Here is a 16,596-nt window from a genome sequence, read left to right on the forward strand (position 1 = left end):
CTAGCTACATCTGGGAGTATGGTACTATGTTTGGTACTAACTACATCTGGGAGTATGGTACTATGTTGGACATGTTTGGTACTAGCTACATCTGGGAGTATGGTACTATGAATGACATGTTTGGTACTAGCTACATCTGGGAGTATGGTACTATGTTTGACATGTTTGGTACTAGCTACATCTGGGAGTATGGTACTATGTTTGGTACTAGCTACATCTGGGAGTATGGTACTATGTTTGGTACTAGCTACATCTGGAAGTATGGTACTATATTGGACATGTTTGGTACTAACTAAATCTGGGAGTATGGTACTATGTTTTTTACTAGCTACATCTGGGAGTATGGTACTATGTTGGACATGTTTGGTACTAGCTACATCTGGGAGTATGGTACTATGTTTGGTACTAACTACATCTGGGAATATGGTACTAACTAAATCTGGGAGTATGGTACGATGTTTGGTAGTAGCTACATCTCGGAGTATGGTACTATGTTGGACATGTTTGGTACTAACTAAATCTGGGAGTATGGTACTATGTTTGGTACTAGCTACATCTGGGAGTATGGTACTATGTTGGACATGTTTGGTACTAACTACATCTGGGAGTATGGTACTATGTTTAGTACTAACTACATCTGGGAGTATGGTACTATGTCTGGTACTAGCTACATCTGTCAGTATGGTACTATGTTGGACATGTTTGGTACTAACTACATCGGGGAGTATGGTACTATGTTTGGTACTAACTACATCTGGGAGTATGGTACTATGTTGGACATGTTTGGTACTAGCTACATCTGGGAGTGTGGTACTATGTTTGACATGTTTGGTACTAGCTACATCTGGGAGTATGGTACTATGTTTGGTGCTAGCTACATCTTGGAGTATGGAACTATGCTTGGTACTAGGTACATCTGGAGGTATGGTACTATGTTTGGTACTAACTACATCTGGGAGTATGGTACTATGTTTGGTACTAGTTACATCTGGGAATATGGTACTATGTTTGGTACGAACTACATCTGGGAGTATGGTACTATGTTGGACATGTTTGGTACTAGCTACATCTGGGAGTATGGAACTATGTTGGACATGTTTGGTACTAGCTACATCTGGGAGTATGGTACTATGCTGGACATGTTTGGTACTAGCTACATCTGGGAGTATGGACCTATGTTTGGTACTAGCTACATCTGGGAGTATGGAAGTATGTTTGGTACTAGGTACATCTGGGAGTATGGAACTATGTTTGGTACTAGCTACATCTGGGAGTGTGGTACTATGTTGGACATGTTTGGTACTAGCTACATCTGGGAGTATGGAACTATGTTTGTTACTAGCTACATCTGGGAGTATGGTACTATGTTGGACATGTTTGGTACTAGCTACATCTGGGAGTATGGAACTATGTTGGACATGTTTGGTACTAACTACATCTGGGAGTATGGTACTATGCTTGGTACTAACTACATCTGTCAGCATGTTTAACAGTATTTTTTTACTTAATTAAATGTTATTTAATTAACCCTTATTTTACGAGGTAAGTTGACTGAGAACACATTCTCATTTACAGCAACAACCTGTGGGTCACGTTCTGACCCTAATAAGATGTAATTTTCTATAGTAGAGTAGGGCAGGGCGTGACAGGGGGTGTTTTTGGTTCTGTTTTCTATTTCTATGTTTAAGTTCTAGTTTTTCTATTTCTATGTTGGGATTGTTTGGGGTTGATCTCTAATTGGAGGCAGCTGATCCTCATTGCCTCATATTAGAGATCATATTTAAGTAGGGGTTTTTCTCTTCCTGTTTTGTGGGTTATTATCTTTTGAGTAGTGTGTCTTCCTCTCTGTGTCACGGTTTGTTGTTTTCGTGTTTTCAAGTTATTTATGTATTGCATTCAGTTTCACGTTTAATAAATATGTGGAACTACGAACACGCTGCATTTTGGTCTGCTCCTTCGAACAGCCGTGACAGAATAACCCACCATAAAAGGACCAAGCAGCGTGGAATGGAGCAGCAGGAGAAATGGACTTGGGAGGACATACTGGAGGGGAAAGGATCCTAGACATGGGAGGAAATCCAGGCCGGTATGGATCGCCTCCCATGGGAACAGGTGGAAGCAGCGAGGGAAGTACAGCGACGAGATCAACAGGCAAGGCAACGAAGGAAGCACGATTGGCATTCCCCCCCAAAACATTTGGGGGGGCACATGGGAAGTTTGGCAGAGTCAGGGTGGAGACCTGAGCCAACTCTCCGTGCTTACTGTGAGGAGCAAATGACGGGGCAGGCACCGTGTTGTGCGGTGATGCGCACTGTGTCGTCAGGGCGCATTCACAGGCCGGTGCGATCTGTGCCCGCACCCTGCAGTTGTCGAGCTGAGTTGAGCATCCAGCCAGGGCGGGTTGTGCAAGCCATACGCTCCAGACCTCCAGTGCGCATCCGCGGCCCAGTACGTCCTGTGCCTGCTCCTCGCACTCTCCCTCCAGTGCGCCTCCATAGTCCAGTACGTTCTGTGCCTGCTCCTCGCACTCTCCTTTCAGTGCGCATCCATAACCCGGTACAGCCAGTGCCTGCTGTGAGCACTCGGCCCTTAGTGCATCTCCCCAGTCCGGTGAGACCGATCCTGCTCCTCGCACTATTCCTCCAGTGCGCAGCCATAACCCGGTACAGCCAGTGCCTGCTGTGAGCACTCGGTCCTTAGTGCGTCTCCCCAGTCCGGTGAGACCAATTCCTGCTCCTCGCACTCTCCCTCCAGTGCGCCTCCATAGCCCAGTATGTCCTGTGCCTGCTCCCCGCAGTCGACCTGAGGTGCGTGTTACCAGTCTGGCGCCACCTATGCCAGTCCCACACATCGGACCTCCAGTGCGCATCCCTAGTCCGGAGCCTCCAGCGACGCTCCTCAGCCCGGAGCCTCCAGCGACGCTCCTCAGCCCGGAGCCCCCAGCGACGCTCCTCAGCCCGGAGCCTCCAGCGACGCTCCTCAGCCCGGAGCCTCCAGTGACGCTCCCCAGTCAGGAGCCTCCAGCGACGCTCCTCAGCCCAGAGCCCTCAGCGGTGGTCTGCAACCCAGAGCCCTCAGCGGTGGTCTGCAACCCAGAGCCTTAAGCGGCGGTCTGCAACCCAGAGCCTTAAGCGGCGGTCTGCAACCCAGAGCCTTAAACGGCGGTCTGCAACCCAGAGCCTTAAGCGGCGGTCTGCAGCCAAGAGCCTTCAGCGGCGGTCTGCAGCCAAGAGCCTTCAGCGGCGATCTGCAGCCCAGAGTCTTCAGCGGCGGTTGGTGGTCCGAAGCCTCCGGCGATGATCCATGGTCTGGTTCCTCCGGACATACAGAAGCGGGGGGATCAGTGGGCGGTGGGGGTACTACGCCCGGAACCAGAGCCGCCGCCATAGACATTAGTCACCCAACCCACCCTATTCTCCCTTTGTGTTTTGTGGTTGTTTTGTTGGGTTTTTGTTTGCATTCAGAGTCTGCACCTTTGGGGGGGGGGGGGGGGTACTGTCACATTCTGACCCTAGTAAGATGTAATTTTCTATAGTAGAGTAGGGCAGGGCGTGACAGGGGGTGTTTTTGGTTCTATGTTTTCTATTTCTATGTTTAAGTTCTAGTTTTTCTATTTCTATGTTGGGATTGTTTGGGGTTGATCTCTAATTGGAGGCAGCTGATCCTCATTGGCTCTGATTAGAGATCATATTTAAGTAGGGGTTTTTCTCTTCCTGTTTTGTGGGTTATTATCTTTTGAGAAGTGTGTTTTCCTCTCTGCGTCACGGTTTGTTGTTTTTGTGTTTTCAAGTTATTTATGTATTGCATTCAGTTTCGCGTTTAATAAATATGTGGAACTACGAACATGCTGCATTTTGGTCCGCTCCTTCGAACAGCCGTGACACTGTGGAACGGTTACAGGGGAGAGGAGGGGGATGAATGAACCAATTGTAAACTTGGGATGATTAGGTGACCGTGATGATATGAGGGCCAGATTTAGTACCTACTATTATGCTTGTCTTTTGGCTCTATGTTTGCGACTACATATGTTTCTATCTCTAGTGTTGTATTTGTCTGTATATTTAGTGAACATTTTACTCACAACACTTTGTGGAAAACGGCCTTGAGGCTGCCAGGTATGTGCGTCTGGTCGTGGGGCAGGACACGGCGGAGAACAGGCACCACTACATGGTCATACCAGTCCTCTACGTCCAATATGTCTTCCATCCAGTCTTCTGGCTCGTCTTCCTGGGACCTGTAGTTCCCGGCCAGCTCGGCCAGAGTCCAGTTCAACACAACCTGAGTTAGAGTGGTGCTCCTGATCTCAGACAGGGGCTTCTGTGGAGGGGGAAGACAGATGGGGTTAGAGAGAGAGACAGGTTTATCTGTGGAGGGGCTGAGGGACAGGTGAGACAGACAGGTGCAACAGACAGGGTTTAGAGACAGACAGGGATAGAGAGAGACAGGTGAGACAGGGTTTAGAGACAGACAGGGTTTAGAGACAGACAGGGTTAGAGAGAGACAGGGTTTAGACACAGGGTTCAAGAGAGACAGGGTTTAGAGAGAGACAGGGTTCGAGACAGACAGGGTAGAGATAGAAAGGGTTTGAGAGAGACAGGTGAGACAGACAGGGTCAGAGAGAGAGACAGGGTTAGAGAGAGATAGGGTTTAGAGACAGGGTTCAAGAGAGACAGGTGAGACAGACAGGGTTAGAGACAGACAGGTGAGACAGACAGGGTTTAGAGACAGACAGGGTTTGGAGAGCGACAGGGTTTAGAGACAGGATTCAAGAGAGACAGTTGAGACAGACAGGGTTAGAGATAGAAAGGGTTTGAGAGAGACAGGTGAGTCAGACAGGGTCAGAGACAGGTAGGGTCAGAGAGAGACAGGTGAGACAGACAGGGTCAGAGACAGGCAGGGTCAGAGAGAGACAGGGTTAGAGAGAGACAGGTGAGACAGACAGGGTCAGAGACAGACAGGGTTAGAGACAGACAGGGTTAGAGAGAGACAAGTGAGACTGACAGGGTTAGAGAGAGACAGGGTTAGAGAGAGACAGGGTTAGAGACAGACAGGGTCAGAGACAGACAGGGTTTAGAGACAGGGTTAGAGACAGACAGGTGAGAGACAGGGTTAGAGAGAGACAGGTGAGACAGACAGGTTTAGAGACTGGGTTAGAGAGAGACAGGTTTAGAGACAGACAGGGTTTGGAGAGAGGGTTAGAGAGAGACAGGTGAGACAGACAGGGTTAGAGAGAGACAGGTTTAGAGAGACAGGTTTAGAGACAGACAGGGTTAGAGACAGACAGGGTTAGTGACAGACAGGGTTAGAGACAGACATGGTTAGTGACAGACATGGTTAGAGAGAGACAGGACCTCAATAGAAGGTAGTGAGGAATGGTAAAGACAGGACCTCAATAGCTGCCCCCAGCTGTGCCCTCGATACCATATGTGAATTGATTGCCCCCATCTATCTACTGAGCTCGTGCTACTAGGTGACCTAAACTGGGACATGCTTAACACCCTGGCCATCCTATCTAAGCTTGATGCCCTCAATCTCACACAAATTATCAATGAACCTACCAGGTACAACCCCAAATCCGTAAACACGGGCACCCTGTCATCCTAACTAACTCGCCCTCCAAATACACCTCTACTGTTTTCAATCAAGATCTCAGCGATCACTGCCTCATTGCCTGCATCCGTAATGGGTCTGCGACCAAACGACCACGCCTCACTGTCAAACGCTCCCTAAAACACTTCTGCGAGCAGGCCTTTCTAATCGACCTGGCCGGGTTATCCTGGAATGACATTGACCTCATCCCGTCAGTAGATGATGCCTGGCTATTCTTTAAAAGTGCCTTCCTCACCATCTTAAATAAGCATGCCCCACTCAAAAAAATTTGAACTAGGAATAGATATAGTCCTTGGTTCACTCCAGACCTGTCTGCCCTTGACCAGCACAAAAACATCCTGTGGCGTTCTGCATTAGTGTCACGTCCTGACCAGCAGAGGGAGTAATTGTATTAGTTTTGGTCAGGACGTGGCAGAGGTTTTGTGTTATGTGTAGGTTAGGTTGCTGGACTCTCAATTGGAGGCAGGTGTTTCTAGTTGCCTCTGATTGGGAGTCCTATAAACAGCTGTGTGTTTTTCTTTGGGGTTGTGGGTAGTTGTTTGTGAGCACTGCTTTGTTTGGCCTGCCACACTGTTCTAGTCGTTCATGTTTATCGTTTTCCTGTGTATGCTTTATTCTAAAGTAATTAAAAGATGAGCATCCACATTCCCGCTGCGTATTGGTCTTCTCTCCACTACGACAAATGTTACAATTAGCATCGAATAGCCCCCGTGATATGCAACTTTTCAGGGAAGTTAGGAACAAATATACACAGGCAGTTAGAAAAGCTAAGGGTAGCTTTTTCAAACAGAAATTTGCATCCTGTAGTACTAACTCAAAAAAGTTCTGGGACACTGTAAAGTCCATGGAGAATAAGAGCACCTCCTCCCAGCTGCCCACTGCCCTGAGGCTAGGAAACACTGTTACCACCGATAAATCCACTATAATTGAGAATTTCAATAAGCATTTATCTACGGCTGGCCATGCTTTACACCTGGCTAACCCTACCCCGGTCAACTGCCCGGCACCCTCCACAGCAACCCGCCAAAGCCCCCACCATTTCTCCTTCACCCAAATCCAGATAGCTGATGTTCTGAAAGAGCTGCAAAATCTGGACCCATACAAATCAGGCTAGACAATCTGGACCCTCTCTTTCTAAAATGATTTGCCAAAATTTTTGCATCCCCTATTACTAGCCTGTTCAACCTCTCTTTCGTATCGTCAAAGATTGGAAAGCTGCCGCGGTCATCCCCCTCTTCAAAGGGGGTGACACTCTAGACCCAAACTGCTACAGACGTATATCTATCCTACCCTGTCTGTCTAAGGTCTTCAAAAGCCAAGTTAACAAACAGATTACCGACCATTTTGAATCCCACCGTACCTTCGCCGCTATGCAATCTGGTTTCAGAGCTGGTCATGGGTGCACCTTAGCCACGCTCAAGGTCCTAAACGACATCATAACCGCCATCGATAAGAGACATTACTGTGCAGCTGGCTGAATTCATCGACCTGGCCAAGGCTTTCGACTCTGTCAATCACCAAATTCTTACTGGCAGACTCGACAGCCTTGGTTTCTCAAATGATTGCCTCACCTGGTTTACCAACTACTTCTCTGATAGAGTTCAGTGTGTCAAATCGGAGGGCCTGTTGTCCGGACCTCTGTCAATCTCTATGGGTGTGCCACAGGGTTCAATTCTCGGGCCGACTCTTCTCTGTATACATCAATGAATGTGCTCTTGCTGCTGGTGATTCTCTGATCCACCTCTACGCAGACGACACCATTCTGTATACTTCTGGCCCCTCTTTGGACACTGTGTTAACTAACCTCCAGACGAGCTTCAATGCCATACAACTCTCCTTCCGTGGCCTCCAACTGCTCTTAAACGCAGGTAAATCTAAATGCATGCTATTCAATCGATCACTGCCCGCACCTGCTTGCCCGTCCAGCATCACTACTCTGGACGGCTCTGACTTAGAATACGCGGACAACTACAAATACCTGGGTGTCTGGTTAGACTGTAAACTCTTCTTCCAGACTCACATTAAGCATCTCCAATCCAAAATTAAATCTAGAATCAGCTTCCTATATCGCAACAAAGCATCCTTCACTAATGCTGCCAAACACATCCTTCTAAAACTGACCATCCTACCGATCCTCGACTTCGGTGATGTCATCTATAAAATAGCCTCCAACACTCTACTCAACAAACTGGATGCAGTCTATCACAGTGCCATCCGTTTTGTCACCAAAGCCCCATACACTACCCACCATTGCGACCTGTACGCTCTCGTTGGTTGGCCCTCGCTTCATACTCGTCGGCAAACCCACTGGCTACAGGTTATCTACAAGTCTCTGCTAGGTAAAGCCCCGCCTTATCTCAGCTCACTGGTCACCATAGCAGCACCCACTCGTAGCACGCGCTCCAGCAGGTAAATCTCACTGATCACCCCGAAAGCCAATTCCTCCTTTGGTCATCTTTCCTTCCAGTTCTCTGCTGCCAATGACTGGAACGAACTGCAAAAATCTCTGAAGCTGGAGACTCACTAGCTTTAAGCACCAGCTGTCAGAGCAGCTCACAGATCACTGCACCTGTACATAGCCCATCTGTAAACAGCCCATCTATCTACCTACCTCATCCCCATACTGTATTTATTTATTTATTTATCTTGCTCCTTTGCACCCCAGTATCTTTACTTGCACATTCATCTTCTGCACATCTACCATTCCAGTGTTTAATTGCTATATTGTAATTACTTCGCCACCATGGCCTATTTATTGCCTTAAAACTTCTTTGGGATAGGGGGCAGTATTTTCACGGCCGGATAAAAAACGTACCCGATTTAATCTGGTTACTACTCCTGCCCAGAAACTAGAATATGCATATAATTAGTAGATTTGGATAGAAAACACTCTAAAGTTTCTAAAACTGTTTGAATGGTGTCTGTGAGTATAACAGAACTCATATGACAGGCCAAAACCTGAGAAGATTCCATACAGGAAGTGCCCTGTCTGACAATTTGTTGGCCTTCTGTTGCATCTCTATCGAAAATACAGCATCTCTGCTGTAACGTGACATTTTCTAGGGCTTCCATTGGCTCTCTAAAGCCGCCAGAAAGTGGAATGGGGTGTCTGCTGTCTCTGGGATAGGTTCAGGAGCTCTGTTTGTGAGTGGTCAGCCTAGTGGCTCAGAGACAGGAGATGCGCAGGCACGAGACGTGGCCATTTTTTTCTTTCTGCCTTTGAATGAATACAACGTTGCCTGGTTGGAATATTATCGCTATTTTACGAGAAAAATAGCATCAAAATTGATTTTAAACAGCGTTTGACATGCTTCTAAGTACGGTAATGGAATATTTTGAATTTCTTTGTCACGAAATGCGCTCGCTCGTCACCCTTCGGATATTGACCTGAACGCACGAACAAAACGGAGCTATTTGAATATAACTATGGATTATTTTGAACCAAAACAACATTTGTTGTTGAAGTAGAAGTCCTGGGAGTGCATTCTGACGAAGAACAGCAAAGGTTATCCAATTTTTGTAATAGTAATTCTGAGTTTACTGAGCCTCGACGTTGGCGAGTGTCTGAATAGCTAGCCGTGATGGCCGAGCTATGTACTCAGAATATTGCAAAATGTGCTTTTGCCGAAAAGCTATTTTAAAATCTGACACCGCGATTGCATAAAGGAGTTCTGTATCTATAATTCTTAAAATAATTGTTATGTATTTTGTGAACGTTTATGCTGAGTAATTTAGTAAATTCACCGGAAGTTTTCGGTGGGTATGCTAGTTCTGAACATCACATGCTAATGTAAAAAGCTGTTTTTTGATATAAATATGAACTTGATTGAACAAAACATGCATGTATTGTATAACATAATGTCCTAGGAGTGTCATCTGATGAAGATCATCAAAGGTTAGTGCTGCATTTAGCTGTGGTTTTGGTTTTTGTGACATTTATGCTTGCTTTGAAAATGGCTGTGTGATTATTTCTGGCTGGGTACTCTCCTGACATAATCTAATATTTTGCTTTCGCTGTAAAGCCTTTTTGAAATCGGACAATGTGGTTGGATTAACGAGAGTCTTAACTTTCAAATGGTGTAAAATAGTCATATGTTTGAGAAATTGAATTTATAGCATTTTTAAGGTTTTTCGTATTTCGCGCCACGCGCTACCATTGGATATTGGTGAGGCGTTCCGCTAGCGGAACGTCTGTCCTCAACAGGTTGCCTTAACTTACCTAATTTGCACTCACTGTATATAGACTTTTTGTTTTCTTTCGTTCTACTGTATTATTGACTGTATGTTTTGTTTATTCCATGTGTAACTCTGTGTTGTTGTATGTGTCGAATTGCTACGCTTTATCTTGGCCAGGTCGCAGTTGCAAATGAGAGCTTGTTCTCAACTAGCCTACCTGGTTAAATAAAGGTGAAATACAAATAAAATAAAATAGAAGGTAGTGAGGAATGGTAAAGTCAGGGCCTCAATAGAAGGTAGTGAGGAATGGTAAAGACAGGGCCTCAATAGATTGCAGTGAGGAATGGTAAAGACAGGGCCTCAAATGGTAAAGACGGGGCCTCAATAGAAGGTAGTGAGGAATGGTAAAGACAGGGCCTCAATAGAAGGCAGTGAGGAATGGTAAAGACAGGGCCTCAAATGGTAAAGACAGGGCCTCAATAGTAGGCAGTGAGGAATGTTAAGACAGGGCCTCAATAGAAGGCAGTGAGGAATGGTAAAGACAGGGCCTCAATAGAAGGCAGTGAGGAATGGTAAAGACAGGGCCTCAATAGAAGGTAGATTGTAAGTAGTTCCTGTTCTATCCTAGATAGAAAATGTGTGTGTGTGTATGTGTGTGTGTGTATGTGTGGTTACTTTGTGCGTGAGCGACACAAACTCCCTGACGAAGCTTCCGAAAGGCCTGAAGACCCCCATGAACCCGTTCACCACCTGGGATTGGACAGAATCAGACAATTATCATTTCCTCTACCTACTGACATATCACTTCTGTTTGATTATGGTTTATTAATGCTCTACTCTGGGAGGGTTGCATCTCAAATGGCACCCTATTCCCTATATAGTGCACTACTGTAGACCAGAATGGCATCCTATTCCCTATGTAGAACACTACTGTTGACCAGAGCCCTATAGGCCTATGTAGGGAATAAGGTGCCATTTGGGACATAAGGCCTACCTCTCGAAGGCTCTCCTGGGGTGAGGGGGGTTGGGGTGAGTATTGTTCGTCCGACGTGGGTCTGGGTGGGTATGCTGGGGTGTAGGATGGGGGGTAGATGGGGTTGGGGTACCCTGGTGTGGTCCAGGTGGAGTTCTCCATGGGGGGGTGGACTTCTGTCATCAGGGTGTGGAACACCAGACTCAGGGTTCCATTCTCCAGTCCCTCCACCTCCGGATGCAACAACAACTCTGCCTTCTGCTCCAGAGTTAACAGGTGTAGCACCTCCAGCTATGGAGAGACAGAGATAGACCACCAGTATGTTTCAGTTAGAGAGACAGAGAGAGACCACCAGTATGTTTCAGTTAGAGAGAGACAGAGACAGAGAGAGAGACCATCAGTATGTTTCAGTTAGAGAGAGAGAGAGAGACCACCAGTATGTTTCAGTGAGAGAGAGAGAGAGAAAACCAGTATGTTTCAGTGAGAGAGAGAGAGAGAGACCACCAGTATGTTTCAGTGAGAGAGAGAGAGAGACTACCAGTATGTTTCAGTGAGAGAGAGAGAGTGAGAGAGAACCAGTATGTTTCAGTTTGAGAGAGAGAGAGAGAGAGAACCAGTATGTTTCAGTTTGAGAGAGAGAGAGAGAGAGAACCAGTATGTTTCAGTTTGAGAGAGAGAGAGAGAGAGAGAGAACCAGTATGTTTCAGTTTGAGAGAGAGAGAGAGAGAGAGAGAGAACCAGTATGTTTCAGTTTGAGAGAGAGAGAGAGAGAGAGAGAACCAGTATGTTTCAGTTTGAGAGAGAGAGAGAGAGAACCAGTATGTTTCAGTTTGAGAGAGAGAGAGAGAGAGAGAACCAGTATGTTTCAGTTTGAGAGAGAGGAGAGAGAGAGAGAGAGAGAGAGAGAGAGAGAACCAGTATGTTTCAGTTTGAGAGAGAGAGAGAGAGAGAGAGAGGAGAACCAGTATGTTTCAGTTTGAGAGAGAGAGAGAGAGAGAGAGAGAGAGAGAGAGAGAACCAGTATGTTTCAGTTTGAGAGAGAGAGAGAGAGAACCAGTATGTTTCAGTTTGAGAGAGAGAGAGAGAGAACCAGTATGTTTCAGTTTGAGAGAGAGAGAGAGAACCAGTATGTTTCAGTTTGAGAGAGAGAGAGAGAGAGAGAGAGAGAGAGAGAACCAGTATGTTTCAGTTTGAGAGAGAGAGAGAGAGAACCAGTATGTTTCAGTTTGAGAGAGAGAGAGAGAGAGAGAGAACCAGTATGTTTCAGTTTGAGAGAGAGAGAGAGAGAGAACCAGTATGTTTCAGTTTGAGAGAGAGAGAGAGAGAGAGAACCAGTATGTTTCAGTGAGAGAGATACAGAGAGAGACCACCAGTATGTTTCAGTTAGAGGGAGACAGAGAGAGAGACCATCAGTATGTTTCAGTGAGAGAGAGAGAGAGACAGAGAGAGAGAGACCACCAGTATGCTTCAGTGAGAGAGAGAGACAGAGAGAGAGACAGAGAGACCACCAGTATGTTTCAGTGAGAGAGAGAGACAGAGAGAGAGAGACCATCAGTATGTTTCAGTGAGAGAGAGACAGAGATAGAGACCACCAGTATGTTTCAGTGTGAGAGAGAGAGAGAGAGAGAGAGAGAGAGAGAGAGGGAGAGAGAGAGAGACCACCAGTATGTTTCAGTGAGAGAGAGAGAGAGAGAGAGAGACAGAGAGAGAGAGACCACCAGTATGTTTCAGTGAGAGACAGAGAGAGACCACCAGTATGTTTCAGTGAGAGAAAGAGAGAGACCACCAGTATGTTTCAGTGAGAGAGAGAGAGAGAGAGAGAGAGAGAGAGACAGAGAGAGAGAGACCACCAGTATGTTTCAGTGAGACAGAGAGACCACCAGTATGTTTCAGTGAGAGAGAGAGAGACCATCAGTATGTTTCAGTGAGAGAGAGAAAGAGAGGGACCACCAGTGTGTTTCAGTGAGAGACAGAGAGAGACCACCAGTATGTTTCAGTGAGAGACAGAGAGAGACCACCAGTATGTTTCAGTGGTCTTGGTTCGCTGTCTTTTTGGATTCTCCTTTTTGGTTTTACTTCATTGCTATGATTGCTAACAGTGTTACTTGATTGAACCATGTTAAAAAAAATTAAAGAGAGAAGAGATGGGAGGGTAGGGGAGAACGGAGACAGAGAGAGAGAGAGAGAGAGAGAGTGGAGGATAGAGAGGAGGATAGAGAGAGAGGATAGAGAGAGAGAGAGAGAGAGAGGATAAAGAGAGACTTTGTAAGACATAGAGAGACTTTGTAAGACATAGGGCTCTTAGTATGATGATGAGGGAGGGAGGAGACATAGAATGAGGTGTCACTGGTAGTTATGTCATGTTATAAAGGTGTTAAGTTGTACCTGCTCTCTCCCCAGACAGGAAAGGGTACATGAAGAACATATAGATCCACCTCTGTCTGACCGGATCCATCTCTGAGAAATGATCACTCAACTCCTCCACCCTGGAGACAGAGAGAATAGGGGATGGAGAAGAATGGAGTGAGAGGGAGAGAGAGAGAGAGAGAGAGAGAGAGAGAGAGAGAGAGAGAGAGAGAGAGAGAAGGATGGATAGAGGGAGAGGTTGAGAGAGTCAGAGAGGGAGAGGAAGGAAGGAAGGAAGGAAGGAAGGAAGGAAGGAAGGAAGGAAGGAAGGAAGGAAGGAAGGAAGGAAGGAAGGAAGGAAGGAAGGAAGGAAGGAAGGAAGGAAGGAAGGAAGGAAGGAAGGAAGGAAGGAAGGAAGGAAAGAAGGGGGATGGAGGGAAGGAAGGAAAGAAGGGGGATGGGAGCCAGGGAGAGAGAGAGAGAGAAATAGAGAATGTTGAGATTGTCATGACATGCAGTCAGCAGCAGGTGTCTCAGTAGACTGTGTAGAGAGGGGATTCCCTCTGCGTGTGTCCAGTCCTTTATAACTAGTATATAGTACATATTGAACGATTTTATAAGGATTAGGATTATATAGTTTTAGTTTAGGAAGACATCAGATAAAGGAAGAGAAAGGCTGAGTTGTCTACTACAACATGTAGGGTTTCCTCACTACTGTAATACATGGTCTGGTAGGTGATATTATATTATATATAGTAATGTTATAACATGGTCTGGTAGGTGACATTATATTATATATAGTAATGTTATAACATGGTCTGGTAGGTGATATTATATTATATATAGTAATGTCAGTACATGGTCTGGTAGGTGATATTATATTATATATAGTAATGTCAGTACATGGTCTGGTAGGTGATATTATATTAAATATAGTAATGTTATAACATGGTCTGGTAGGTGACATTATATTATATATAGTAATGTCAGTACATGGTCTGGTAGGTGATATTATATTAAATATAGTAATGTCAGTACATGGTCTGGTAGGTGATATTATATTATATATAGTAATGTTATAACATGGTCTGGTAGGTGATATTATATTATATATAGTAATGTCAGTACATGGTCTGGTAGGTGATATTATATTATATATAGTAATGTCAGTACATGGTCTGGTAGGTGATATTATATTATATATAGTAATGTCAGTACATGGTCTGGTAGGTGATATTATATTATATATAGTAATGTTAGTACATGGTCTGGTAGGTGAAATTATATTATATATAGTAATGTTATAACATGGTCTGGTAGGTGATATTATATTATATATAGTAATGTTATAACATGGTCTGGTAGGTGATATTATATTATATAAAGTAATGTTATAACATGGTCTGGTAGGTGACATTATATCATATATAGTAATGTCAGTACATGGTCTGGTAGGTGATATTATATTATATATAGTAATGTTATAACATGGTCTGGTAGGTGATATTATATTATATATAGTAATGTTAGTACATGGTCTGGTAGGTGATATTATATTGTATATAGTAATGTTATAACATGGTCTGGTAGGTGACATTATATTATATATAGTAATGTTATAACATGGTCTGGTAGGTGATATTATATTATATATAGTAATGTCAGTACATGGTCTGGTAGGTGATATTATATTTTATATAGTAATGTTGTAACATGGTCTGGTAGGTGATATTATATATAGTAATGTCAGTACATGGTCTGGTAGGTGATATTAAATTATATATAGTAATGTTAGTACATGGTCTGGTAGGTGAAATTATATTACATATAGTAATGTCAGTACATGGTCTGGTAGGTGATATTATAACATGGTCTGGTAGGTGATATTATATTATATATAGTAATGTTAAAACATGGTCTGGTAGGTGATATTATAACATGGTCTGGTAGGTGATATTATATTATATATAGTAATGTTAATACGTACATGGTCTGGTAGGTGATATTATATTATATATAGTAATGTTATAACATGGTCTGGTAGGTGATATTATATTATATATAGTAATGTTATAACATGGTCTGGTAGGTGATATTATATTATATATAGTAATGTCAGTACATGGTCTGGTAGGTGATATTATATTATATATAGTAATGTTATAACATGGTCTGGTAGGTGATATTATATTATATATAGTAATGTCAGTACATGGTCTGGTAGGTGATATTATATTGTATATAGTAATGTTATAACATGGTCTGGGAGGTGATATTATATTATATATAGTAATGTTATAACATGGTCTGGTAGGTGACATTATATCATATATAGTAATGTCAGTACATGGTCTGGTAGGTGATATTATATTATATATAGTAATGTTATAACATGGTCTGGTAGGTGATATTATATCATATATAGTAATGTCAGTACATGGTCTGGTAGGTGATATTATATTATATATAGTAATGTTATAACATGGTCTGGTAGGTGATATTATATTATATATAGTAATGTCAGTACATGGTCTGGTAGGTGATATTATATTATATATAGTAATGTTATAACATGGTCTGGTAGGTGATATTATATTATGTATAGTAATGTTGTAACATGGTCTGGTAGGTGATATTATATTATATAAAGTAATGTTATAACATGGTCTGGTAGGTGATATTATATTATATATAGTAATGTCAGTACATGGTCTGGTAGGTGATATTATATTGTATATAGTAATGTTATAACATGGTCTGGGAGGTGATATTATATTATATATAGTAATGTTATAACATGGTCTGGTAGGTGACATTATATCATATATAGTAATGTCAGTACATGGTCTGGTAGGTGATATTATATTATATATAGTAATGTCAGTACATGGTCTGGTAGGTGATATTATATTATATATAGTAATGTTATAACATGGTCTGGTAGGTGACATTATATTATATATAGTAATGTCAGTACATGGTCTGGTAGGTGATATTATATTATATATAGTAATGTCAGTACATGGTCTGGTAGGTGTTGCAGCTGAAGTTCTTGTTGCTGAGGCAGGTTAGGAACTCTCTGGAGATGCTGGAGAGGAGTGGTTTCAGCTTCACCTCCATCCACACTTTTATCAGGTCCTCATCTTGGTAGGCTTCTGGCTCTGGGTTCACACTGATACCCAGCTCTAGTCCTAACACTGGGGTCTGGGATAGACTGGATCTCTGGAGAGGGGGAGACATGGGTTAGGGTTACACTGATACCCAGCTCTAGTCCTAACACTGGGGTCTGGGATAGACTGGATCTCTGGAGAGGGGGAGACAGGGGTTAGGGTTACACTGATACCCAGCTCTAGTCCTAACACTGGGGTCTGGGATAGACTAGATCTCTGAAGAGGGGGAGACAGGGGTTAGGGTTACACTGATACCCAGCTCTAGTCCTAACACTGGGGTCTGGGATAGACTAGATCTCTGGAGAGGGGGAGACATGGGTT

General features: G+C 43.9%; 1 protein-coding gene across 2 annotated transcripts in view; it reads right to left on the reverse strand.

The window, feature by feature from the left end:
• The window catches only part of LOC106585215 (uncharacterized), an 88,375-nt gene extending 72,029 nt beyond the window's left edge, over positions 1-16,346 (reverse strand). For both annotated transcript variants that reach the window (XM_045710804.2, XM_082967522.1), the window contains exons 1-5: positions 16,128-16,346; positions 13,145-13,245; positions 10,781-11,050; positions 10,462-10,536; positions 4,082-4,317 (exon numbers count right to left, since the gene is read on the reverse strand). In XM_045710804.2, the coding sequence (XP_045566760.2) occupies positions 4,082-4,317; positions 10,462-10,536; positions 10,781-10,942 (473 nt within the window). In that variant the 5' untranslated portion in view covers positions 10,943-11,050; positions 13,145-13,245; positions 16,128-16,346. The remainder of the gene's footprint in view (positions 1-4,081; positions 4,318-10,461; positions 10,537-10,780; positions 11,051-13,144; positions 13,246-16,127) is intronic.
• Between the last annotated feature and the right edge of the window lie 250 nt (positions 16,347-16,596).

The sequence above is a fragment of the Salmo salar genome, chromosome 02 (genome assembly GCF_965601325.2).
Source record: "Salmo salar chromosome 02, fSalSal1, whole genome shotgun sequence".
Classification (NCBI taxonomy): Eukaryota; Metazoa; Chordata; class Actinopteri; order Salmoniformes; family Salmonidae; genus Salmo; species Salmo salar.